Source organism: Gorilla gorilla, chromosome 6 (genome assembly GCF_029281585.2).
Source record: "Gorilla gorilla gorilla isolate KB3781 chromosome 6, NHGRI_mGorGor1-v2.1_pri, whole genome shotgun sequence".
Taxonomy (NCBI): Eukaryota; Metazoa; Chordata; class Mammalia; order Primates; family Hominidae; genus Gorilla; species Gorilla gorilla.
This window is the reverse complement of record NC_073230.2, coordinates 141,887,727-141,914,749: the sequence shown is the minus strand read 5'-3', so window position 1 is coordinate 141,914,749 and position 27,023 is coordinate 141,887,727. Positions and strand designations below refer to the sequence as shown.

The window sequence follows — 27,023 nt, the reverse complement described above, 5'->3', positions numbered from 1 at the left end:
TTCTGGGCATATAGTAGGTACTCAACTCTATACAGGTCAGTTTCTTTTAGGGATCTAGTAGTTAAGAGTCAGGACCCAGGTTATTTAACCTTAGAAGTTGTATCACAATATGAATCAAAAATTGGCCTCCCAAGACTTTTTTTTTTTAATTAAAAAAAAGGAAATCATGTTTTGTGAAAATTGTAGGCTTTTTTGACTTGTATAATTTAAAAATACTGCATTTTGGCACAACCTTTGCAGCTTTTGCTGCTAGTTTGTAATTCCCTAGAGGTGAATTGAAAAGATTAGTGGCAGAACTTTTTCCATTAACTCTGAGAAAAACTACAGAGCAAAAAATTGTCCTTTGGCAGAAATGTCAATCCATACCTCTTTTGAACATTTGGAAAGTGAAGCGCTGAGAAGCTGATATAATAGGAGAATTGAAAACCACAATGTAGACACATCTTCACCTTTTCTAACAGACGACAAGACAAATGAAAAATGCATCCTCAGAACTTGATGATACAAAGAAAATAGGATTGTTGCTCCAGAAAGTGCATTAGGCTGGGATCTTTAAAAGATTTGAGTGCTAAGCTTTTGGCCACGTTCTTCAGAAGGGCTGATCCATTCTTATTAATGATACATCTGTTTGTACTTCATGTCATAAAATTCTACCTTTATATGCTACAGTATCTAGGAAGTAGACTTAAGAAAGAGCAAATGTTTAATATACTACAGGTTTTGCTGTAGCATCTACCAGAAAATATGCTTATTTTCTCTCATCTGTGGTTCTTGGTCTTCCTGATTTCTTTTTAAGTTTATTAGGACTTCTCTTCATTTTTGCACGCCATAATGTCAATATAGGTACAATGAAATAATAAGTATCCACATGTTAAAATGTTTACTGAATATAATGTTTATAGATATTCTTCACATCATTCAGTAGACCTATTCTAGCAAGTTACTTCTCATTTTCCACCCCACCCAAACCCCACACTGTCTTAGATTTTATATCTGTGAAATGGTGATAACAGAGCTGTTATATTGGAATTAAATGAGGTCCATTTATGTTTTTAGCATATCCTAAGCAGTGAATAGTGAGCTATTAATAATTACTGTAGTCACAATAGTTGAATTTTCTGTTGGGTGAATTTTGTGTTTTTTTAATTGATGCTCATCATATGATCTAATATATATTTCCCTAGAGGATAATTCTTGAACGCAATAAAATTGCAATTGAGTATACCAGGCCTCTTAAAAGCATGTGTTTAAAGGTAAATGCTTTCTGTCAAATTATTAACCAACAGTTAGCAGCACTACTCAAAATAATAATTATGTTTTAATATGCTACATGAGAACTACATAATTTGGTTAGAAATACATATGCAATGGTATGCTCAGACAAAATGCAGCCATTGTTAGTTCATGATATAGTTCTCACCTAAAACCTTGTCATAGTTTTAGAATATTTTTCTTCGCTTGAGATTCTAGACAACGATAGGTTGGTAGTGTATACTGAACAAACAAGATTCTTCCTAACGTGTTCTGTAGTCACTTGCTCAGCATTTGGGCCATATATATTTTTTTTTTTCCAGAAGTAAAAAGGACAGTGTGGCTAAGTGTCTAGATTAGTCCCCAAAAGCCTGTTTAACCCCTGCAGTTCAGAAAAGAAGACTAGACGTTAGGGGCAATAAAAAAAAAAGCACATTTTCCCATGTTTGTGCATATGTGTGTGTTTAAACTACATTCTGGATTTAAAAGCCTGGGCTAACTCAATCACAGGTGCAGCCTTGTTTCTATGAAAAGAGATAGATTCCTATAGAGAGTGAGAAAGGGATGCGGAAGCCATAGCAAAGAGAAGCCTCCCTCCCTTCCAGTCCCTTCTGTTGTTTTCAAACATTTTTTGTTAGCAGTTAGTGGAATCCTAATACCCACAACTGATAATATGCTATCTTAATACTATTACTCTAGTTTATAAGCTTACTTACAACCTTTGCTCATTATGAAGAGAACAATGAAGCTTATTTTTATGAATACAACATTTAAAAATTAGGGGCCAAGGATGATGGCTGCAGTCCTATATCAGTCCCAATAGCCAAAGTTATGTGTTTGGTTGGGTGTTACGATGATCCTGATTTGCGGTGATAATTAGTGGCAAATAATAACTTTTTTTTTTAACAGCTTGCCTTGCAACCACAAGATGCTCATCCATCAATCTGATCCAAATGATTAAAAGCGAAATAAGTTTCCGCTTCGAAGTTAAATAATCGACGTTATCTAATAAATCATAATATAGAAGTTGGGACAAACAGCCAAAACTTTAAATATTAAACCACATTATGAAAATAAGCTTGGATACCTCCTGGGCTGATCTTTTGCCATCTTTTCTCATGCACTTCAGTGTTCATTCACTAAAGGGAGGGAAGGCCTTCTGCACTCACGCTTCGGCCCGGCTCACGCTGCCCCCACAGCACAGCCACAGCACACCTCACCTTCGCCACCTTCCTCCCGATAAACTCAGCCTTTTGTTAGGACCTGTCTCATGTGTTAATTCCTCTGCTTTCTCTGTAAAGTCTTTCTAGACACCTCCCTTCCTACTAAAAAGCCATAATTAATTAATTGTTCCCTGTGTGTTTATGTAACTCCAGCCCTTATGACAATGTAAGTGGCATCAGTGTTGCCTGTGCCCCGTCTCCCTTCTCAAGTGTGAACCGTTTAAGGTACAAGCTGTATCTGAGCCAGCTTGATGGGAGCATGCCTCTCTCTAACAGGTGCTCAATTAGTATCAATATTTCCATCTACTAAATTGAACTCTTATAAAATGTCCATGCTTCTTAACTGAGACTCCTGCAGTTCAGAATGGAAGACTAGAGGTTAGGGGCAACAAAAAAAGCAAAAAGAAAAAAAAAAAGTGCGTTTTCTCGTGTGTGTGCATTTAAACTACATTCTGGATTTAAAAGCCTGGGCTAACTCACTCACAGGTGCAAATAAGAATGTTTTTACTCTGAAAGGGATCTAATATAGCTCTGAATTTACACTAGAGGAAACGGTTGTCTAAAAACTAAGAATTATAGACTTGGGAGTTTGAAGGGCCCATTGCCAAGGTTATAGTCTAGTTAACAGCATGTGAATCTCATTCTTAGTTGAACTGAAACCTTCTTGAGGGCAGGAATTGTATTTTATCCTCTTTATTGATCTCCCCAAGCACCTGGCATATATACTGTGCTTGGATAATACATATTTAAATAAATGCATTCAGCAAATTAGGTGCCTGTGGCTATGTTGACATCTCTGTGTCTGGCCTAATGGTTTGATTTATCTGGCTGTTAATGGTCTTCATTACAGGCTGTTAATACAGGGCTGATTTTTGTTGGACATTAGCTAATTGCCAGAGTTCATCTCTAGTACATGACAGATAGAAGCTGGGCTTTTCTCTTGATGGTATCAATAGGATAATTAGGACTATAGCAAAATTCAAAACATGATAGAGTATTTGTTACATTAAGACTTGTCATTAATTGGGAATTCCTTCAGTTCAGATTTCTATGTAGTGTGAATTTTTGTCAAGGGAAAGTTATTGATATTAAAAATTTGTTGACTTTTGCTATTTTTAAGGACTGTTTTTTTTACTTCTGTTCATGTAGACAGATTTATATATTTTCTAGTTTGAAATTTCAACTTGAAAACACAGCATCTTCAAGTCAGGTAACTGTCTATCAAGAACACCAATTAAATACTTCATAACAAGTTTTCTTCTTATAAAAGCCTACCCACCCACTTTCCCCCATGAGGTTTCTATTGTCTGTTATACCAGTCTATATTAAACTTAATTATAGGCATTTTCTGAGCAAAGCACTGATGAAACTAAGACATAGAGGAGAAAATTCCTGTGTACTTTAAGGATAAGAGAACCATTCCTTTTTCTGGCTCAATTAAAACTGGACTGATTGTCAAGTCCCATTAACCTAGTGGGTCACTACCTTGCATGCATTAGTGGCAGCCCCACTGTAATGTGGAGCAGTCTTGCCACGTCGTGGACACATTTATGAAGATTGATAACAGCTAAGGTTCAGTGTTAACTTTTATTGTCAGGCAGGCTGTACAAGAAACTGTCTGGTATTGGCTTTTGCTTTGATTTATGAAAAGGTTGCCACATGAAGAAGATATCACATAAAACAGCACTGCTGGCAGCAGCGTTATTCGGTGCAATTGTAACCATAGCAAATAATAACTAATGGTAATTAGGTTCAGCATCATCTCTTGCTACTTTCCATAGTTTGGCTGGGGTGGGCCCTCATAGCAATATAATACACTCCCAAAGGAATGGGTGACTCACTTGCTTTTGCTTGGGTTAGCACATATTTCTCCAAAGCTTTCCTTTTTTCTTTCTTTCTTTCATTTTTATTTTTATTTTTATTTTTGAGACAGGGTCTCACTCTGTCACTCAGGCTGGAATACAGTGGCATGATCATAGCTCACTGCAGCCTTGACCTCCTGGGTCAAGTGATCCTCCTGTCTCAGCCTCCTGAGTAGCTGGGACTACAGGTGTAGTAGCTAGCAGTGTGATGCTGGTTCTTTAAGAGAGAACCATTAAGAAATTGCACATGTATACATATGTAACTAACCTGCACAATGTGCACATGTACCCTAAAACTTAAAGTATAATAAAAAAAAAAAAAAGAAATTGACTTCATGTTCAGTTATCCCAAGGTGTCAGTGATCGAGTAATTACCTGTTGGCTTTGCCTCAGGGGAGACATGTGTGCACAGTCTCCCCCATGAACCCCAGAGGTGGCAGGAGTCTGAAATTCTGACTCCTGAATATCTGCAATAGCTCCAAGTAGTGGCAGGTGGCTCTTCTGGAAAGTGGCACCTAGAGCTTCTTTCTCAAGTGGACCTTTTGTCCCTAAGGAGAATAGTCATCACTTTGCCTCATTTTTTTTTTAATCTCAATGCACTTTGATATAATAGAGTATCTTTTATGCTATAAAAACTTTCCTTCCCTTTGAAATCTTTGGTCTCACTAGTCCCAGTTGCATCTTAATATTCAAGGAAGGCAGCTGTGCTTTCCTTTAAGCAAATGTAATTGTTGGGGGAAGGCATCTCAGTTTATCTCATGGACAAATACATTATGGGTAATGCCAAAAAAAAAAAAAAAAAGAAAGAAAGCTTGGGACCCCAGGAAAATTACATGAATCTTTTCAACTCTTCATAAAGCAGATGAGTGCTGCCCTTTTCTTTAGAGCTGGCAGCTGTGGAGGCTACAGACCAGCACGTGTACAGAGAAATCGCCATCTTTCTTTTAGTTCCCAGGTAAAGACAGAGAAGACAGGGATGCCCTTTGTGTCTCTTGTCTGTTTTTCAGGCAGCCACATTTGTCATAGTTGAACCTACTTCCATTTTGATATTCCAGGTTTTTTTTTTCAGGCTTTTGTATGCCATTTATTGAATTCTGGCAAGATTCGGCTGTTCTCGGATCTTCTTTATCTAGGGAAATCCTTTGTGCAAATGTGGGAGGCAATCCTCTCAAGCAATAGAATGAAAAAATACCAGCAGAAGCATGCATTAGTTATCACTGGTAGCAGAATATGGCCCTGGCCCAAGCAGGTTGCATCTAATAGCCTCTTCTTGCCTGGAAGTCTTCTGGTTCCTGGAATGGCTTGGAGTGATCAGGCAAGCCCCTGCCATAAAGGAGGAGGCACAGCAGCAGCTGGGGAGAATCACATTTGGCCCACAATGGCAGTAAGATGGTGCCTGGGAAGCCCTGCTCTCGGATTTGGGGGGAGCCAAATTATGAAGGTTGGATGTGAGATGGTGTCATTAAGGACTTTCTGGAGAGATCGTGCAATTAACTATGAAGCCAAATGAGCCAGTGGGTTAATATATGGGGAAGGTACTCCTAAAATGCTCATAAAGGCAATCTAGTGACTGTCATAAAACTTTCTTTTAAACAGATACTTTTTGAAAGGGTAAATGCTAAATCTGAACCTCAAATCAGCTTTAAAAACAGACATAGCTAAGATCAAGGCTCAAACATTAATAGAGGCCAACTCTTTTACTCCAGAAAGTGAAGAAAGAGACTGCTAAGCCCAGATGATTTTTTTTCCTGGCTTTGCTTCCCTTTTAGAGGATGTGGATTGAGCCAGAAAGGGGCATTATCTGATCTCTATTATTTTCAGAAACTGTGGATTTTGTATGGCAAGGTGCTTATTGGAAGAGAGCCAGGCTTCTCATGAATTTCAACCTGACAAAATGCCCAGTCTGAACTACATGACCATAAGAAAGTGCCGAACCAAGAAAGTCCAACCCAATGCTAAAGATAGAACACTAGGGAAAAGTTTAGTGCAAGGAAAGGCAAATAAATTTTGTTTCAGGCACCAACTCCAATTGATCGTGGTGGCTCCCTGCAGTATTTCGTTGAAAAGGATTCAGAGGCTATGACAGACTCAGCCTGAAAGAATGTCAAGATTGATTAGTGATGTCTGTCACTGGCTTAAGCATTGAACGAGTAGGCATTTTTCCTTTGTATTTGCTACTCCTGCTTTAGAAGCATATATAAAAATTTGTTCACCCCTTGATTGACGGTGCATAAACCAGAAATAGGAAGGATCTGGTTGGGGAAGGGGAGAGAAAGGAAGAGAGAGAAGGAAAAAAGAAGGACGAAAGCCTAAAAGACTGTATAATGCAATTTTCATATCTTTTCTCTGTTCTCTTTTCACTTTTTTTCCTACCAGCAGGTTTGGTGAAATGAAATATCACAAAACAGGACTCTTTATTTTGTTACCTCTTGTCCCAGTATGGCTCCTAGTAGGAGAACTCGTTACTTCTCCCTCATTTCAGGCAACCTGAGCACCAGTGAAACTGTGACTGGCATTTGCAGGGACCTAAAAGGTAATCAGAGTAAGAACAACTGGTAAAATGTCCTTTATGTGCAGTCATTCCTGCCATTTCTTTTGTAATGAATAAGAGAATATATTAACATTCCATTTTGCTTAGCATTTGTAATATATGCAAACATATTAACCTTTGGTACATTTTTGAAATAGTCTCCTGGGCAAAGGCCTTAGTTTATAAGCAGGGAAATAAGACTTCAGTCAGATGGCCTCACTCCTAAATACTGAAAGAAGGAAATGCTCCATCTGTTAAACAGTTCTTTCAGTCTAAGTGTTGGCACTTATAACCAATATTGGAGATCTAAAAGTGGCTGGATTTGATGGTGTCTGATAAAAATTAATATTATAATTGATTTGCCATCACGTTGAAATGCCTTGATAAAATGCTGTCATTGCTTTATTTCATTATACAGTATGTGGTTATGATAAAAATTATCTCATTACGCTATTCAATTTAGATAACAAAACCGGTTATTCAGACCTTAAACAAAAGTTATCATCCTGAGCAGTACTTAAGTCTTTCTCTTTCAGGGTCTTCAGTCCTAGCTCATATTGGAGTTGCTGGCCATAATCCTCCTATTTGACAGTTAACATTGATTAAATTAGGCCAACAAGTCTAAAATTTCAGTTTCATGGTCTGCTGTATAGCCACAGCCATTACATACCTCTAGTACCATGATATGATATATGATATGACATATGATCTGATTTGACAAAACTCCAGATTTTACAGGCTTTTCACATAATCATTTAGTAATGTGTAATTAACTTCTGAATGGTAATCAATCCACGCATACTGTGATTTTATGATGTGTAAGGCTTCAGTTTCTCACTCATCCTTCACAAAGGCCAGTCACTCAGGCACAGGGAGGACCTTTAATTTTATCTGGGTTTTCTTTGCATTCAGCCATGGTGCATTTATAGAAAGGAGAATCCTCCTAGTCCATCTTCTTCCCCATTCCTGCTTATGAGTTGGCTACAAGGCCATTACCGGCAGTGCTGTCATTACCTGTCCATTTAAGACCATTTGAAAATGAAATCATCATTAGCACTTTCACATTTCTCCCTATTATTTCTAAATGTCCTTTAGTGGTTAAAGCTTTTGGGAGTACGGGGTAGGGGAAGGGACAGACCTCACAGCATGAATAAACTGAAATGTTACCCAACATTTTAGTAACACCGGCATGTCTAGGCCTCCTCCAGAAGACTGCTAGCGTGGCTTCACAAAATAACATTTATGACCTTAAAGATACAGAAAACTCATGACAAGAGGCTGAAAACCAGTTTCTGGCCTGTTTGAATACTGGTTTAACAGTAATAGAACTTTAACTGTGTGGGTTTATTATTCTTGAAACGTACAACTTGTCTTAGGCGAGATTTTGCTACTATTAAGGCAAATTAAAGCCGTTTGCCATCAATTCTGTTGAGTTCCCCTCACTGCTTAGTCACAAGTAGCAGCCCTGCCACCAGCAGTGGGTAAATCTATGCCAAGTGTAATTACTTCAAATACAATTCCATTTATTCATAGGGTGGACTGTTGCTCCCTGTGAGCACGTACTTGGGGAAAGAAAAGATATGTAGGTTTATGTTCCTTATGTACCCCATGCTGGAGGTGTGATTTTTAACATGAGTACAGCTTTTTAATCCCTTCATCAAAAACACATGCAGCAGCCCTCCTCTTTTTCCACCACCTGAACACTTTGTGGGCACCTTCAAGCTTCATGAGCAGTTACCAACTCTCAGATGTATCATATTCTAAAACTTGGTTTTTAAGTTGGCTGTTTGCAAATAGCAGCTCATTTTTCTTTGGAAAGAAGATGATAACTAATGGTTAGGTTCCCAGAATAACCTGCAGAAATATATTAACAATAAATGTGTATTAATAATAACAACAGCTACCATTTATTACAGGCTTACTCAGTGCCAGACACTGTGTGGAGAGCTTAAACGTTATCTTACTAATCTTCACAACAATGTTAAACAGTAGGAACTGAGGAAAAAGTTGCATCTTAGAGAGATCAAGAAACTTGCCCAAGCTTCCATTGCAAGTAAGAAGTAGACCCCAGTTTTGGATATGCATATTTTAGGTGCTAGATCCTGTGTTTTTAACCATCATAGTAAATGGCTAAAACATAAATATTGACTGTATTCTAGAACTTAAGTATTTATTGGGAAATTGGTTCTTGATTCCAGTTGGGATGTTAAGAACATGTGTAGTTTGGCCACTCTTCCTCACAGGTCTGCCTTGTTCCCCCACATATACACTGGCTAATACGGTGCTGATGAGAAGTGGAGAAGGTACCCCAGTGGCTTCTCAGGGGGAAAGGTTTGAGCAGCTGATGGTGTTTGGCAGATGTGACAAGCACTGGGAATACTGCCCTTTTGGAGCTTCTGGTCTAATGGGAGAAATAACTGATCATCCAAATAACTTGACAATGGCAATTGTGAAAAGTGCTGTCAAATGCTATGAGAGCATGTCCCATGGGAATCGACTGTGAGGCATTAGAGACAACCTCTTAAAGCTGATATAAAGGCTAAAATAGTAGGCATTAGGGGAAGGGCAGCAGGGCCAACACATGTTAAGACGCTGAGGAAGAAGCTGAGCTCCTTTGGGGTTCTGAAGGGAAACCTATTGTGAGAAAGCATCGTAGAGAGATATGCAGGAAGGGGTTACATCTTGTAGGACCTAGTAGGTCATAATCACTATTTTGGATGTATCCCAAGAGAGGTAGGAAATCTTGAAGAGTTAGGGTTGTAACCTAGAAATTGTGAGACCAGGTTTGTGGTTTAAAAGGGGCACTCTGGTTGTTGTTGTTTTGATAATGAATTGTGGTAGAGATGAGGGTAAGAGACCAAAAATGGAAACAGAGGGACTACATGGGAGGCTGTTGAAATAGTCCAGGCAAGTGGTTATGGTGGCTCAGACTAGGATAATGGCAATGGAAATACAAAGTGGTCCATTCCAGGCCAGGCGCGGTGGCTCATGCCTGTAATTCCAGCACTTTGGGAGGCCGAGGTGGGTAGATCACTTGAGGTCAAGAGTTTGAGACCAGCCTGGCCAACATGGTGAAACCCCATCTCTACTGAAAATACAAAAATACCTGGGCTTGGTGGTGGAGACCTGTAATCCCAGCTACTGGAGAGGCTGAGGCAGGAGAATCAGCTTGAACTCAGGAGGCAGAGGTTGCAGTGAGCTGAGATTGCACCACTGCATTCCAGCCTGGGCTACAGCAAGACTCCATCTCAAAAAAAAAAAAAGAAAGAAAAGAAAAGAAAAAAAGGAAGTGGTCAATTCTAGATCTATTAGAATTTAGACAAGACTACGTGACAGAATGGATATTGGGAATGAAAGGGGGAAAGGGGGAGGTATCAAGGACAACTCCCTGATCTTGGAGGGTCTATTTACTGAGATGGGGAAGAAAAAAAATAAATTGGAGGTAGAGGAGGGAATTAGTTCAGTTTTAAACATGTGGTACCTGTAATGCCTTCCATGTAGATAGCAATAGTCAGTCACCTATAAGAGGGCTGGGCTAGAGATACAAATTAGATAGCAACCAACACACAGATGGTATTTAAAGCCATGAGAATGGTTGAGGTGTCTGTGGAGAGAGGGGAGAGAGAAGAGCAAAGAGACCTCCAGGACCATCACTCCAAGGACTCTAACATTGAGGGATCAGTTAGAAGACAATGAGCCAGAGAGCCAGGAGGAAAAACAGGAGAGTGTAGTATTATGGAAGCCAAGAAACTCTTTTCAAGAAAGGGGCAATTTACTGGAACAAGTCTGTGCTGATCGGGTCCTATAAGATGTCTACTAAAAATCATTGGATTTGACCACTTAGAGGCCTCTGATTTTAGCAAGAGCAGTTCTATCCAACAGTTGAATGAAAGCCACTTTGGCATGGATAGAAAAGAATGGATGGAAGATAAGGAAGTGGAGGCAGAAATTGAAAGGGTATTTGCTAGAGCTGTGCTTCCAACAACATGGTAGCCACTAGCCACTTATGACTGTTTAAATGTATTAAAATTTAGTAAAATTTAACATGCATTTCCTTTGTTGCACTAGTCATATTTCAGGTGCTTACTTGCCACCGGTGGTGTGACCACCATGTTGGGACAGCGTAGATTTAGTACATTTCCATCACTGAAGAAAGCACTGTTGGATAGCACTGTTCTAGAGAATGCCAGAATGTGGTGAGAACCATCTCAGGAGAGAAAATCCCACTAGCAGGCAAGGGTGGGGGAAGGTAAGAATTGGATCCATGCATAGGGATTGCCTTTCTTTTGATGAGAGAGACACTCTTCCTCCAAAGTATCAATAGAAAAGGAGAAGATGGGTGCAGATCCAGATCTTATGTTGGGAAGATGAGGGAGTTATCTTTTGGTTTATTTTTTTTTCTCAATGAAACAACAGGCCAGCACATTAGCCAAGGGTGGAAAGGGAAAAGAACCAGGCGAGATTTTTGAGGAGGCTGCAGATGGCATGAATAATCCTAGTAATAGGAGGAGAGTGAGTTTACCAAAGAAGTGGCATAACATTGTGGCAGGATTTAGTGCCTGTGAATTTATAGTGATTCTAGTTTCCCTAGTTTTGTGATTTTTCTCCAGACACACTCAGCTGGAGAGTAGTATTAAGGGGCTGTCATAAGGCAGCCATTCTTAGGTTGGGTTGTGTTTAATGGCATATATTAATACTGCTGAATTGGAACCCTTAGGGAGATGTAAAACTAATGGAGCTCAGCATGGTGAATCCAATCCAGACATGAATTGAGAAATGCATTATTTGGTCCTACAGTAATATATCATTATCCCTTTACATAGAAATCATTGAGATTCCACCTCTGAAATACTCGTGTATGAGACTCATCATAATCATTTGGAGAATCTGTGTGGTAGATTGTTGTTTTCTATACTTCATAGTTGGTCTTGTTCATTTTAGTCTCAGCAGCAGACTAGAATGTTAAGCCAATTTGCTAAATCTTGCCTGTCCTCTGTAAAATGCTTAAATCCGTTTATGTAATACAAAGGGATATGTTGGAATTTAATGCCTTCTTATGGCATCAGTACTGAATATGTAATCAGAACAAAAAGAGAAACATGTTAGAATTTTCAAATTACAGAGTTATCGTGTGGATATTTCACAGAGGTACGTGCAGTTCAGTGTGCTTATACACCCATATAAACTTCTCACATTTATTAGCTATAAAATACTTCAAAGGTGTATTTTCTTCTAGTTTTTATATTTAATTTATGGAGTATTAAGTAGGAAAATATTAGCAACTACTTGGATGCATGCTGCACTTATTTTCTAAGAATTAGTAAATAATGTTATCATGTGTGATTAGTTGTGTTTAATGCTAGAGATGAGATACTACGAATTAGCAACTCACCTTCTAAGTTCTTTTCGTTACCAGTTACCTTAAACATATCCATTTCCCAAATAGAGACCATTTTCTCATTTCCAGGGACTTTCAGGAGATTAAAAGGTTAACATTTACAATGCTCTGATTTCAAGACTGCAAGGCACTATGTACAAAATTCGTATGTTGTTTGAGCACTTTTTTTTAAAGCCTCTATGTTCAAACCTTTTGAAATGAATTTAGTTCCTATGGAAACTTATCGCTGCTGTAGATAGTGCCCTTATCCAAGAGAAGAAAAATAAAATCAATTCAGAGAATGATTTTATAATTGTATAACATAGCTTGGGAATGGACATTAGGAATATGTGCAGTTGCGCTCTTCGGCTGTTATACTGGTTCATATTAGATTGTGTTTGAAAACAACCTTGCAAATGTCACCATCTGTCCTTCACTTTGAGGCCAGAATAGGTAATAGTGGTTTAACAGAAGTTTCAGTGGGTACTCTTTCTTGCAACACCACAAGTAATACCTTGTGAGGAGGCAGGGGATATGATAAATATTTTGGAAGTAAAATTAGCTTTGGTAGGTGGAGGAGAGGGAGAAGGAAGAATGCTGGTTGACTCCTAGGAAAGATTGGCATCTTGCAGGCTATTCATTCACTAGAATTCGTGTTGATGAACACAAAAAGGAGGCAGCTGAGGCAGATAGACTATTTGAAAGTTAAGTAATAGTAGTGTATGCTTGAAGTGATAACTTAGCCTATGGTAAGGATATGGGAAACTGAGGAAGGTTAAAAGTGAAAGGTATTTTAAAACAGGAACTAACAATCTCAGTGACTTCTTGAAAATAAAGAATTAGCCGGTGCTGTGGCTTATGCCATATCCTAGTACTTTGGGAGGCCAAGAAGGGCAGATCACTTGAGCCCAGAAGTTTGAGACCAGCCTGGGCAACATGGTGAAACCCCATCTCAGCAAAAAAAAAAAAAATCACAAAAATTAGCAAAGTGTGGTGGTACACGCCTGTAGTCCCAGCTACTCAGGAGGCTGAGGTGGGAGGATCACCTGAGCCCAGGAGGTCAAAGCTACAGTGAACTGTGATCACGGCACTGCACTCCAGCCTGGGTGATAGAGCGAGATCCTGTCTCAAGAAAAATAATAATTTAAAAAAAGGAAAATAAATAACAACAAAAGAACCAAAAATTGATGTATGATGATGAGCTAACAATATTGCTGTTGATGAAAAGTAGGAGGAAAATCTTGTTTGGATAAGAAAACAAATAATAAATTGACCATAACCAGTTGATACTTAGAGTCTTAGAAGGAATCTAAAAGGATCGTCAGATGTAGTCCCTGGCTTCAGATGGCTAAGATTACTGATTGTATATTTTATAGAAGAACTGAAGACTAAAGAAACCTAAGATCACACAGCTACTGACTGGTGAAGAGACTCGAAATCCATTTCAGTCACAAACAGAGTCGTAGGAGTACCCGTAAAGAAAGAAAATACTTTCACAAGGAACTGTAGAAGAGGAGTAGGGACATTGATCTGAGCTTTGGGAATTACTTATAAATAAAAGTGGAAAGCAGGTGGGGAGAGAGCAATTAAAAAGACAGAGAAGGGGCCAACTTAAAATTTCATGAATAGAGAAAGCTTCCAGGCTTTCCAAATGCTCATGTTACACCTCACACCCAATGGCTTGCCCCATGACTTCAATAATGTGTTGGTTTCTCTGTGTCTTTTCTCACAAGGTTACTGAGATACTAAATCAGACGGGTTTGTGCCAAACTTGTGCTGAAGGCTGATAATGTAGGGGGCATTATGAATTGTTTCCCAGCTTACATTTTGGTCTTTGTGTAGAGTTTGCATGTGGGATTTCATATCTGTCATCTTTAAGTTTTCAATCAGTTTTCTGTTTAGTGCCACAAAACGTGTGGAAATGGCATCACCATTAGGAATTGTGGTGCCCAGGCATCTAGGGGGAAAAGCAAACTTCATTACGGCAGTTTCTCGGAGGATACAATATATATAAATAAAATGCCGTATATTTTTGAATGTTATTTCTTGATAAGCAATATATGCACATGATAGAAAATGTAAATATTATATGCAAAAGTCAATCTCCTTCATAACTCTTTGGCCACCTATCCAACTCCCCTCCTTGGAAGCAACTGCTATTTGCAATTGTGTATTTTTTCAGATATATTTTATAATCATTTCTCAGCCTTTTGGCTAAGATCAAGTGTAGATATTTATGTCAAGTATATATATATTTATATATATATAAATATATATATTTATGTGTATGTTAGCATATACATGGTATATGATTTTAAATTAAACTTGTGAAATCATGAGCTCATGCAGAATAAGTAATCATTGCTGTCTAGCATCCATAAACTCTTATTCCATTTTCCATTACCCATTAACCATTCATTTTACTGCACGTCTGTTTTGGAGAGCAAGAAAGGACTTGGGCTGGAAGTACTGGACACTCAGTATAAGTGTGAGGTGAAGCCCATCAGTAAATGCGTAAATATATTCCTGCCTTAGATATACTTACCTTATATATAAAATTAGATGCTGTAGTGGAAAGTACAGCCTGGGGGGGCAGAGAGGACCTGGAGTATCCCTTGCCAGCGTTGAGCATCTCCCATCATGGGGTCCCCTACACCTGCTCAGGTACCACTGCAGGGCCAGGCAGCGGGGCCTCCCCCAAGTTCATACTCCGTCTCTGCTGTTCTGTGTCCAGCTCCTTTAGGAGAACCTTCTTCTCATGTACTGCTTTTTTCTCATGCGTGGGCTTACTCACCAGAATCCCTCTTGCTATCAGAGCACTGACCCAGCTGGTGAGGTTTCCCACCCAGCAAACCATTTCCTTCCACTCCTCCCCATCTCACCAGCCTCATTTTGTAATATCCTTCACTGTGGACACCCTTCTTAGGAAATCGAAGTGTTATTCCTTAACCACACCAGGTCTGCAAGGACCATGCCCTCCTTTCTGCCTGCCCTTCTTTGTCTTTCTTTCAAAGAATTGAAAACTCACCCTTTTCACACTACCTTCCCTGACATCCTAACTTTTAAGCACATTTTTACTGGTTCCTCTACTTGATGGGAATGTTGTGGTCTGCTTGCAGAATGTGTCCTTGATGAAAGTGTTTTGGCTCTTTAATCTGTATGTAAATTTCCATGTGAATCTTTTAAAAAAAAAGTCTGTTAGAGATGTCACTGCCTCCAGCTCTAGCCTTTTCTTCTCTCTTCTTTTGCTGCCTTTCCTTCATTTACTTGTCTGTCTAGAATGCCTTTGTATCCCATGTCTAACTGCCTAAGCCCTTTCCATTCTTGAAGACCCTAGTGAAATTCCATTATCTCATCTAAAACTTTTCCTAGTCATCTCCAGCCAGATGTAATCCTTCCCTTTTGTATTTTACTATTGCCAGATGTGTCCCTTTAAAGCAGTTCTTAATGGGCTAGATAGGTCTGCCTGACTCAGTCTCTTTGTCTTGTCCCACAGTGCCTGGTATCTCACAGGCACTCTAAAGGATATGGAATTGACCTCATCCTGCCACCTCCATTTCTTCTTCACTGCCCACTTTCTTCTTTACCAATTTCTACCTGGCTTCTGCCTCACGCTCTCTGCTCAGATTCTTTCTCCAGCTTGCTATGGAGCACATTCCTTGGCCATTTATCAGTCTTCCTTCTTTTTGACTGTCTTCTCTGTCATGAAACTCTGGTCTCCCCAGCCTTGTGATGCTGTGTTACACCAGTTCTCTCCACGGTCAGTTCCCCTACTGCTCCATCTTCCTTCCCTGTCACCCCCCAGGTATGGACTGTTCCCCAAGCTTCTGCTGTCCTTTCTGCCCTTTGCCTCTATGCTCCCCACCACATCTTGCAGGGGATTTCGACACTGCAGCTGTAGCCCTTCCATCATGCTGAGCTCCAACTCCACGCTTTAGATCGTGGTGAGGAGGTGTCATTTCCACTTGAGCTTCCTGTCATTACTCGAGCATGTTTATTCTTTAAATCCCCAAGGCCTAAGCCATCCTATGATTCTCTCAGCCCTTCCTCTTCTTTACTTCCATGTCCTCTCAGTTACCACATCATTCCATCCTTGCTTTCCAGTGCCTCCATTCTTGCCGGATTATTCTCTTCATCAGCTTGTTTCATCTTTATAGCTGGGTGCTGCTCCACTGACCTCTCTGCCATGGAGTTCCACTTCCATCCATCTGATTTATTTTTACATTGGATCCGCCTTCCCAAGATGGTACCTTTATAACTTCACCCTCTCATTTAGAAAGGCCAGTGGCTTGTCATCACCTGCAGGATAGACTCTAGGTGTGCTGTCTCTTCTTGGCAGACTGTCCATATCCCAGCCCCTCCCTTCTTAGCGCTACCCAACCCTTCCAACCCTCTACTACAACCTGAGTCCCCTGAATATGCCAGACTCGATTGAGCCTGGACCTCAGCTCACCTAGATCCTCTCAAATGCCCTCTGACTCTTACAGTCCTGCCTTTCACTCTGTGGGCTTTTTAAAGTCCCATCTCCTCTCTTCCTTGGAACCCCCCCAGACTACCCCTTCCCCCACACTGTCCACGCACAATAGAATGGTTATGCCCTCAGAACAGCTGTAGCGTATACTGCCTGTACTGTTTCCTTGACACTTCGGTTGCCTTGTGTTACTTGTGACCTTTATGAGTGTGTATGTTTCTCCCCCAGTAAATAAGTTTCTTGGGGGAGTATTTAGTATTCTCTCCCCTCCCCTTTGTTCCTGCACATCCTTTACTCCCCCTTCCTAGTCTGTACACAGTGGCACAGCTCTGATGTCCACATGACATTCTTTCTGCCTCACAGCACTGCATCCAAGGAAGTTTGGCAGCATGGCCTATTGGCCCCATTTTGGGATTTCCCTCTTCCAGTGGCAGTGCCTAAGCATTCTCCTCTTCAAGTAACCGATAGGGATGGAAAACAGACAAAAGGCTTGACTCTACCCCTCCTCCCACTGCTGCTCCCGCCACTCTTCATTTTTAGCACTCTGACACTTAAAGGGCAAATCAATATGGATAATTTTTTTTCTTCACTTGTCCCTAAAATAAATACATTTGCAATTCTTTCAGTTAAGGGAGCCAGACACAGTCCTTCCAGTGTGTATCTGGTATTTGGATCTTGCTTTTAAAATGTAGTAGAAAAAAGTGTATCACGTAAAGTAATGTAACACGCTCTCTCACCACAGACTTAAATTTTGGTCTTAACCTAGTTTTTTAGAATGTGCCACAGTCCTCATTGAGATATGTGACAGTTTTGAAATTTTTAAAATTAAACTGTTCTTGACTTCTCTTGGTATTAAAAGCACTCTCTTAAATTTGATCACGGCAGGGAAGAGGTAGGGGTACTGGAATGTATTTTTATGCATGGACGACTCAAATGAAATTTCACCAAACTTCGCACCACCCGAGTCACCCCTCAGCTGAGAAGGAGCATATAAAATTCATCCCAAAGGGCAATTCTTTGTGAAAAATTATAATCACCTAAAAATAGAAGCTCCACATGAATGTGTGCCCACTTATATTTCTGCACAGAACGCTGCTTGCATACTACCCAACAGCAAGAGTCTGTGATTGTAAGCTATTATAATAGATTGAGGAAAGTGATATAAGAAGGTCCATGAAGTATGTATTTCTCCAAACAGGGAAGGATTATTTCTGTGAGGGTATGTTTGATGTTCCCTTCAGTTTTCTCATTAAGTCTTAGGTTGATTGTTAGTATCCTTTGTCAGAAAAACCTTGTAGATTGCCAGGCCTGGTGCCCTGTCCCTTGGCTACATTGGGGACTCCCGTGTTGGCCATTTCCAGTTATCCACCTTCTAAACATGAGGTTTTCTGCAGGAAAAATGGGTGATAAAGGGAGTACCACCCCTTCAAGAACCTGAAATTAAAGTTATCTTCGAAGACAGATGTCATAGTTTGCTTTAGTTCCCAGCCTTGAACTCCCCATTTCTCTCCCTCGTCATTCCCAGTGGGTGGGTTGCTGTGCCCAGCCAATCCCTCTGTTTTTTCTCCACCTGCCAGATTTGTGCAGGTGGAGAAAAAACAGAGGGACTGGCTGGGCACAGCAACCCACCACCGGGAAGAGTGGATTCCTTCCCTTTCTCCTCTAGTTCCAATAGATTATTTTGCTTCCTAATATCTTTCTGCTTTCCTCAACTTATCCCAGTTCCTCCTGTCTTCCTTCTGTTTTGGGAGTGACTGAGTAGATAAAGGAATAAATGAACCAACCAACCCTCATGTTTTTAATCCTAAGACCAATTTTGATGAACATTCCAAAGTAGCATCATGAGGGATTGGAAATAACTCACAAAGCCTCGAGGGTATCAGCATAAGTAGAATACATTATATAGATATTTAAGAAAATAGTTATTTAAGGAAAAATATATGATTGATGCATTGTATATGGCTCATGATGAACATATTTCTGTTATGTAATTAAACAGTTGTTTTACGAAGTCGGAGAGAGTAAATGCCATGCCTTTATTTAATAATAGTAATAATAACAATGCTTTTCTTGACCCTGAAACCTAATTGAGATATTCAAATAAAAAGTTTGATCTGTGTTAAGATTACTTGGTCTCATTCACACATTGATATATCCTTTGGAGATTCGGATTTAACAGTTTCATTCCAATACCTGTGGATCTTTTGAAAGGACAAAGAGAATAATCTTCAAATTTGCAATTCTTATAACCAAGGGCTACTTCTGTGGGCTGTGGTTTTATTCTGTTCCCACTATGTGCATGCTAGGAGGTAGTTCTACCCAGAATACTTTATATAACTGCTGCTAAAAAACTGCATTGTTAACCCACTATTGCTTGTTTTTATTACAGCATTATTATTTGACATTTATTAAGCAATAACAATATTTCAAACATTGTTAAGAAAGAAAGGTCCAGCCTGGGTGACAGAGCGAGACTCCGTCTCAAAAAAAAAAAAAAAAAGAAAGAAAGGGAGGGAGGGATGGCTTATAGCTCTCTGAATAAAGGCTTCCCACCCAGACGAAAGCGCAATTTGTTAGCTGTAGAATTTTGCCTGTTGAGAAGACTTTGTAGGCTTGAGAAAATAGCATCCCATGAGTACATGGTTGTTCTAAATTATATGTGATCTGGAAGTTTATTTGGGGTTCTCCCAGATTGAGTTCATGTTGCCATCAGTTATGTTGAGTCACCAAACTCTGTACAATTATTGCCTCTTAGTCCTGGTATCTTTTAAGTAAGAATTAAGTAAAAATTTTATCTCCCTTTTTAGCGATATGTAGCCCAAATACAAGTCAAGAACACCAAGATATGGTGGAAAGTAAAAATTAGCCAATGGCTTGTTTCTTCCACCTCATACCAAATGTCTGACTTCCCAAATCCTTCCACCTGTTAAACAACTAAACAAAACTGGGGACCCTCATTCTTTGGAGACCCATTTTCCTAAGTTCAGACCCCTAATGAGGAATAGGAACTCTCCAGCTCTTCAGTTGTGCTGGGTGAGCCCATACAGTGGGATCCAGCTCAGGGTTTGGTGCAGCTGGCAAGATCCCAAGAGGGTTTTCTGTGAAGGGTAGAATGAGAGCTGTGGCTTGAGAAGAAACCAGGCAGCAGGGGAGTCCCATCGTGTCAGGGTGTGTTACTCTCCCCTGAGCACCACAGAGAAGCCACCAACCCCTACCAGCTGTCACGTGGCCACATGTTGTTAGAGTCCTGCTCTCCTAGGTTTTTCCACCCTGCCCACCATCATTTCCAAGGACCCAATATTATTGAATAAGAAAAACATATTGCAAAATTGAAAAGTTGTTTGCTCACCTTACATTTTGGTATGTTTGTACCCATCTGTTTAGGGTGTATGAGGCCCTATTGGCATAAGAACTGTGTATCTGTGTATATAGAGTACTGTGTTGCTCATTTTAGCAGGGATAGGTGGCCAGAGGTCCTCTCTTTTGGATTTTCCTGGGTTTAGGGCTTTTACTCAGGGTCCAAACACTGGAGTGGAAGGCTGGCAGTGCTTTCCCCTCCTGCCCTCCAGGTCGCGTTCCCCCCGTAGATCCGACTGTGGAATTGTGAACCTGACATCTTTTTCCAAAGTCAACAGTGGATTAAAATTAAAATGTTAAGTCTTAAAGTATTTTCAGATAGATACTATTCTTTCATACCTTGGGTTTACAGGATAGAATTTTATATGCTCTGTTTTCTAGCTAGCCAAAGCTAACCTTTTCTTTTAAAGCCCAAGCTGTAGCTATTTGATTAAATAGTATGGCCCTCATTACAGGTCATAGTCTGCTCTCAGTGTGACTGGTTCATTGAGCTAAGTGCTGAGCTAGGTGATGTCCAGGTCGGCATTCCTTTCTCTGGTAACAGTGGAGGCTGCTTGGCATTTTGTGTTGTGATGGTAGAAAACATATTAGTTAACATTCATCATGTTAGTAATCAAAAGAAATTGCATCTCAAATTGTATATGAAAACAAATGGAAACAAAGTAGGCAGCTTTTGGAGCTGTTTGGACCACTTTAGAGAGGGACTTCTGAAGTGTAATTGTGGAAATTTGATTACAGCTCAAATGGAAATATCATTAATAAAATGGTTAGCAGTTATTAAGAATGTCAGAAAAGCTTAAAATTGAATTTTTCAGATCTTGCATAATTAGAGACTATTTACATTTTACTCTGAAAACAAGTATTAGGATATTTAGATTTAAGGTAAAATTAAAAATAAAAAGTTAATATAGTACATTTCAGATAAATATTTTCTTCCTTCATATTGCATTTTACGATAGATTAATTATAAGTGATGAGAGAAACAAAAGTGAATGATTACATATTTTTAAATATTGGCAATGTGCCTAGTAGCTTTAGTTTTGTGTTTTAAAAGAAAAACAGAAATCCTGATCACTGGGTTTAACAGCTAATGAAAAGTTGGTAGAGAAAAAATTAAAGTTTTTGCATTGTGCTACAGGAATTAGACCTAAAGATTTGATTCCCTGACTGTGTTGTGTGTCTGCTTTTAGTGTAAAGTATGGTTTTATGAGACCACCTGATCCCATGAAGGATGCATTATCAGAACCTGTTTAAAAAAAAATAGAATTCTCCTTTTAACACCAGCCATTCTCATCTTCATTTTCTCTCTCCCTCCTTCTTTCCTTCTTGTTCCCTCTCTTCTCCCTCTCTGTGGTATTTCATCATAGTATCTGTAGAACTCTCTCAGCATACTTCTGGTTCAGGTACAGGGAAAGGATCCTTTCTTTGCATGCCTAGACTCGTAATGAGTGACTTCAGTGTCCTCTAGAGCCTTGGGAGTTGTGGCTGCTAACTGATTGTCATTACATGATTTTTTTAGCCTTCTGAGTGGAGAGTGGTGTGAGGAGTGTTATCTCCACATTTTTTCCTTCTCTGAAGTTACCTTATTATCCTTACCATTAATATTAGCAGAACTAAAAAGATGGGTAAGTAGTTTTCTTGAAATGTAAAGCTCAGACCCACATCAAAGAAGGTTCTGAGACTTGAAAATGGAGGCAGCAGTGGAACCAACAGATAGTTTTAAAACAGATAACCAAGTCTAACTGTGTTATAGTCTTAAGAGGGGACTTCTGAATACTCCCTTGGCTTTGTTTTTGCTAAAACTGTTTTCATTTCTCTTTGATCAGTTAATTTAACTTACAGGAAAGTCTCCTAAGGTAATAATCAGAAATGGTAGTTAATAATTTATGTCCTTCACCATGTTTTTTAAGCAGTGAAAAATTAGAAACAGCCTAAATGTGTATCTTTATTATTTTCTTTTTCCAAAGTTTCTACAATAGACCTGTTAGTATAAGGAGAAAAAATACTTGGATATATATTTTTTTAGATGCCTTTTAAGTGAATATTAACATTAAACATTAGCCAAAGAATGTTTTACTGGTGACAGGCTACAGAATATCTACCAGAAGTGCTTCTTTTGATTTTGTTCTGGGGTCTAATCTTTGGGACTCCAGTTCTACCTTTGGTACTGTCAGCAACTCCTTGGGCCTTTGGTGCCACTGTGTGGGGTAGGGAGGGCCAAAGGGAGAGCGGGCTGCTAGTGCTTGTGGAGATGAGGGGAGAGAAAGGGAAGAGCAGAGTAAAAGAGTATAAGAAAGAAAAGAAAAGAGATGTGCATACATATGGTAGGATCCATGAAAGGTTCCCAGTAATTTCAGGTGACCACAAAACTGGATTTTTTTTCTTGTTTTTGTTACATGTATATTTTCAAAGGTTGACTCTATTCCACCGATTTCTCTTGCTAAACATGTTTTTGAGTAACTATTAGATCTTCCCACTTCTTTATTAGTGTTTTAAGTTTTCCAAATCTATATTTCATCCTTCTTTTACCATTGTCATTCACCATTTCTTTGCCTCTTCCTTACATACAAAGAAATTAACTTGTCTAATCGTCCTTTGCTGCTCAGACTTAATTTTCCTTCCTAGGTATCTTGAAAGTCTGCCTTTCATTATTTTTGCCTAATAGGGGCTTTTTCCATCAGCAGGAATGAAAGCAGTCAATAAAAGTCAATTGCTGACTCTATGATTATATGGAGGGTTTACCATAATGCATATTGGAAATGTTTTTGAAACCTTTATCCTGAATGGAAGGTGCCATGGCTTGTGTTTTATGGCCTTCTAATGTTAGACAGCAATCTCATTTAGCATTTTCCCAAAGTGAAAACAGTGCATTAGGGCAGTATAACAAGCTTTACAGATCAATACAGAGGCAAACCTTTACCCTTACAGATTAATCCAAGAAAATGTCCCAGAGTCTACTCCAGGAGCTGGAGGACAATTATGCTGATTTCCATTCCTCTTCCCCTCTTTCTACCATCAAATCATTAATACAGATTGAAGTGTGTACAAAAAGAATTTCAGAGGATGACTACACACACACACACACACACACACACACACACACACACACACACACACACACACACACACACACACACACACACACACACATAGAGAACAGATCACCAAACAGGAAATCAAGAGCCCTGGAAGTGAGTAGTATTGATTCGTGGTGATAAAAGTATATTTTGACACATTTCAAATCATAAATAACTCACGGACTTTAACTTGCATGACTAATAGCTCAACCCAGGATACATGCTTATCTACAACTTAAACTACCTCTTTCTAAGGAGTCCATAACATGAGGTGAATTATCCCATCGTGAGTAGACTTTTTAAAGGAAAAAATACACTGTCTTCTTTATGACGTGCAGTGTGTGGATGCTCATTTTTACAGTCTTTTCCCGTATGTTAATGAGGAAGGGCTGCATATCTGGTCAGGGTTGTTCTAGCCTTCCCTCCTCACCTCCTTCCCCCTGCTTTTAAATCTGAGACACATTGGAGACACGATCAGTTGTCAACACTAGGATAGAATGTAACCCTGCTTTCTTATGAGCTATTAGTCATTAGTCATGTATTTGCTAGGTTCAGCTGATCTGACGCTTAATCATATTTTATTCGATATTTATCTAGATGCAGGTCTTGCTATAATTAGTCACTTAGTGGTATCTGTGCCTATACTCTTTGAAGCACGGCTGATTCCTTTTAAATCCTGATGTTCGTGGTAAAGGATTAGGGAAATCTGTGTCCAGAAAAATTCACAGGCATCTGAAGTTTGAAATCTTAAAGCATGGTAACTCCTGGGATTCTGTTTAATTCTGTTCTTAGGTATTTGACAAAGCAGTAAGGTAATGAATGAAAAAGTAAAAGTGATGTTATAGAAAAATTGTTGAAACATTTTTTTTTCTCTGTATGTCTGTGTTCTTTAGAGGGTAGTAGGAAGTCAGGGAACCACCAACATGCTTTGCATTTCTATTCTAGCAAAATATATATTAGCTTAGTGTACTGGATAAAAATAATGAGACAAATCGTCACCCAGGGGTTTCCTTATTGATGAGAAATATTCCCCCTGTGTTCTCTAGGGGTTTTGTTTGAACCCATTAAATTTAAAATAATGTGATTTCAAGATTACTATGGAAATAACAAATTTAAATTTCAAAAATAGAAGTGATAAGACTGGAAGCGTCTTGTATTAAGACTAATTTGAAAAAACACGAATTTCAAGATTAAAAGTAGTAATATTGTGTTTTTTTCTCTGTATGTATTTAGTCCTTGCAGTCCAAACTTCCCTGCCGTATTAATAAGAATATTTTACCTTCATTCGTATAACTCATTTGGTTTATTGTCATTTTTCAAGCATATATTATAAGGTTTTTGGAAACATTTACATTTGGTCTCACATATTCACAGAAGCAATCTGACTAAAATCTGAGATTTGTAAGTATAAGTAGCAAAATTTTAACCCAGGGGACTTTAAAATGTTTTCTTTGCACCGATTTGTATTCATTCAGTAAATGTATTACATGACTTCTGTAGGGTTCCAATGTCTAATAGCTGAGGTAACAAAGAAAATAAGTCACAGTCCTTGGAATTTACATTCTAGTAAATGTAGGTTGCTAAATTGTATTAGACTATGGTGTAGTCAGTGTCACGTGCATGGCAAGAAAAGTGAATACGGGACCAATGGGGTCACCATAAAGGGAATGATAGACTGTACCAGGGTTGAGGGGTGGAGAGCTAATGAAAGCTGACACTTGAGTGAAGTATCAAAGGATGAGTAGGTTTTTTCCAGATATAGAGGCATAGGTGGGAGTTTGGGCATAGAGCATTTCCAGAAGCAAGAGCAGCATGAGCTTAGACGTGAAGAGAAGTGTAAGAACGAAACCCTGAATTGGGTTTGTCCAGGCTTCAGCTGTGTGCAGGGTTGGGGGGTGAAGGCAACAGAGTAGGCAGGAACCTGGTCAAGAAGGACCAGCCGGCTGGCCTTGTATTTTGTGTAGAAAGTGCTGGGAAAAGAGACCATCTTCGATTTCCTATGGGAAAGAACCCTCTGGAAGGTGCGTGCAGGTAGGAGTAGAGGGTGTCAAAGTTGAGAGACCAGCTGGGAGGTTGTTTCTTGAATCCAGGATGTGGCTCACTTGGAAGCAATGTAACGACAGTGAGTGTGGAGCAGGAGGACCAGGCCGTAGGGATCTCCAACTTTGTGACCAAGTGGATATGGGAATGGAAGAGAGAACTTAGGGCTTCCAAGTTTCTGGCATGTTGATATGGTTTCAGTTTGGAAGGGACGGTTATATTGTCCAGACTAACTCACAGTAGTGTCAATTAGTGGAACTAATTTCTTAGAATTTATTTACCCTTTGTCATTTTTATCATGGGAAAAATTTAGCTATCTTTAAAGTTTAAGGAAAATTCTTTCTCTTAAACCTTTTTCTACATTTGCAACATCTGTGTCTTACTGTGCGTTTTATGTGTTCTTTAACCTTGATTTTTATTCTGAATGAAGACCATTGGTCTCAGCGGTCCCTGTGTTTGTTTTCAGGCGATATGAGTCTCATCCAGTCTGTGCTGATCTGCAGGCCAAAATTCTTCAGTGTTACCGTGAGAACACCCACCAGACCCTCAAATGCTCCGCTCTGGCCACCCAGTATATGCACTGTGTCAATCATGCCAAACAGGTAGGTGTGCCAGCCAGGCCACTGGGGGCACTGGGCAAATTGAAAACTGGATGACCTGGGGCAGTGGTAAGGACTAAATGGGCCACTGTGTGTGAAAAAGCTTTCTAAGCCCTAGTCATCTTCATCAAGAATTACTGTAATGAGTTGATTAGGGCATAACTTCTGTCCGATCATTGTCAAAGAGCCCATATCTTCCTTGTGTACAACTCATTTACTTGCAGAAAAAAGGATTCTACTACAATTATACTTTTTTCCACTTGCCCTGAACTTTTGTCTTCTAATAATAATGTTCCCAAGGTCATTCCTCATACTTTTAGGCCAATATTTAGAGCTAGCGAAGAGGATACAGATTAAGAGCTGGCACCTTTGGGCCCATAAGCAGTAGGTAGTCGGGCAGAAGGCCAGGTTAAAAAAAAAAAACAAAACACCACCGTTCAGTCACTGTCCAACGCTTCCACCAGTTGATAGAGTTCACTTAGTTGGACAGGGAAAGGGAAACCAGAGATAGCATTTTAAAAAGAATTTCCACTGCTTTTGTAGACCATAGCCATATTCTTCTCTTGACCCTTCATATCAGAATAATATGATGTTCACAGGATGTGCATTTTCTCTAATTTATGTACTTTAGAAAGCTAATGATAAACCCTGAAGCAAATTATCAATTCTGGCAGGTCACATAATTGCCTATCATTTAACCAATTTAACAGTTGGATGTGGTTGTTCTGAGAGGCGGAAATTGTTGGAAACGTTGATTCCTTCTGCTGACAAACTCCATAGATTTGACCTTCTAACCCAACTAAATCTAGTGTTTAAGTTACACAGCATGCCTTTCTGCAGTCTAATTTGCTGTAGTTATAATAATATCACTTGGTGTAAAATTTTTATACTCTACAAATATCCGACAGGAGGGTTAGTATTGTCTGGATAGCTGGAAAATAACAGTAACATTAGTGGAAAGAATATAATCAAGATTTATTAAAAGCCTATGTTGTCCTCAAAAGCCTAGTGGCTGGCAGCTTTTTTCTGTTTCTTGCTTGTAGCTGCACTTGTATAACTCTTAGTAGTATGCCAGGGATCCTTTTCATTAAAGGTCTTTGGTACAGGTAATGTTGCTAATGTTAAGTTAGTACATTTTATTTGTCGAAAACAGCTTCTGATATGCTGTTAATAAACCCCAGCCTTCAATATGAATATGAACTGAAGGACTTGAGACTTGTAGGTTGATTCATGGAT

General features: G+C 39.3%; 1 protein-coding gene across 2 annotated transcripts in view; it reads left to right on the top strand.

Annotated features, from left to right (window-relative positions):
* The window catches only part of CHCHD3 (coiled-coil-helix-coiled-coil-helix domain containing 3), a 296,155-nt gene that overhangs the window by 258,801 nt on the left and 10,331 nt on the right, over positions 1-27,023 (top strand). For both annotated transcript variants that reach the window (XM_019030867.3, XM_019030866.3), the window contains one exon: positions 25,655-25,790. In XM_019030867.3, coding sequence (XP_018886412.1) covers positions 25,655-25,790 — 136 coding nt within the window. The remainder of the gene's footprint in view (positions 1-25,654; positions 25,791-27,023) is intronic.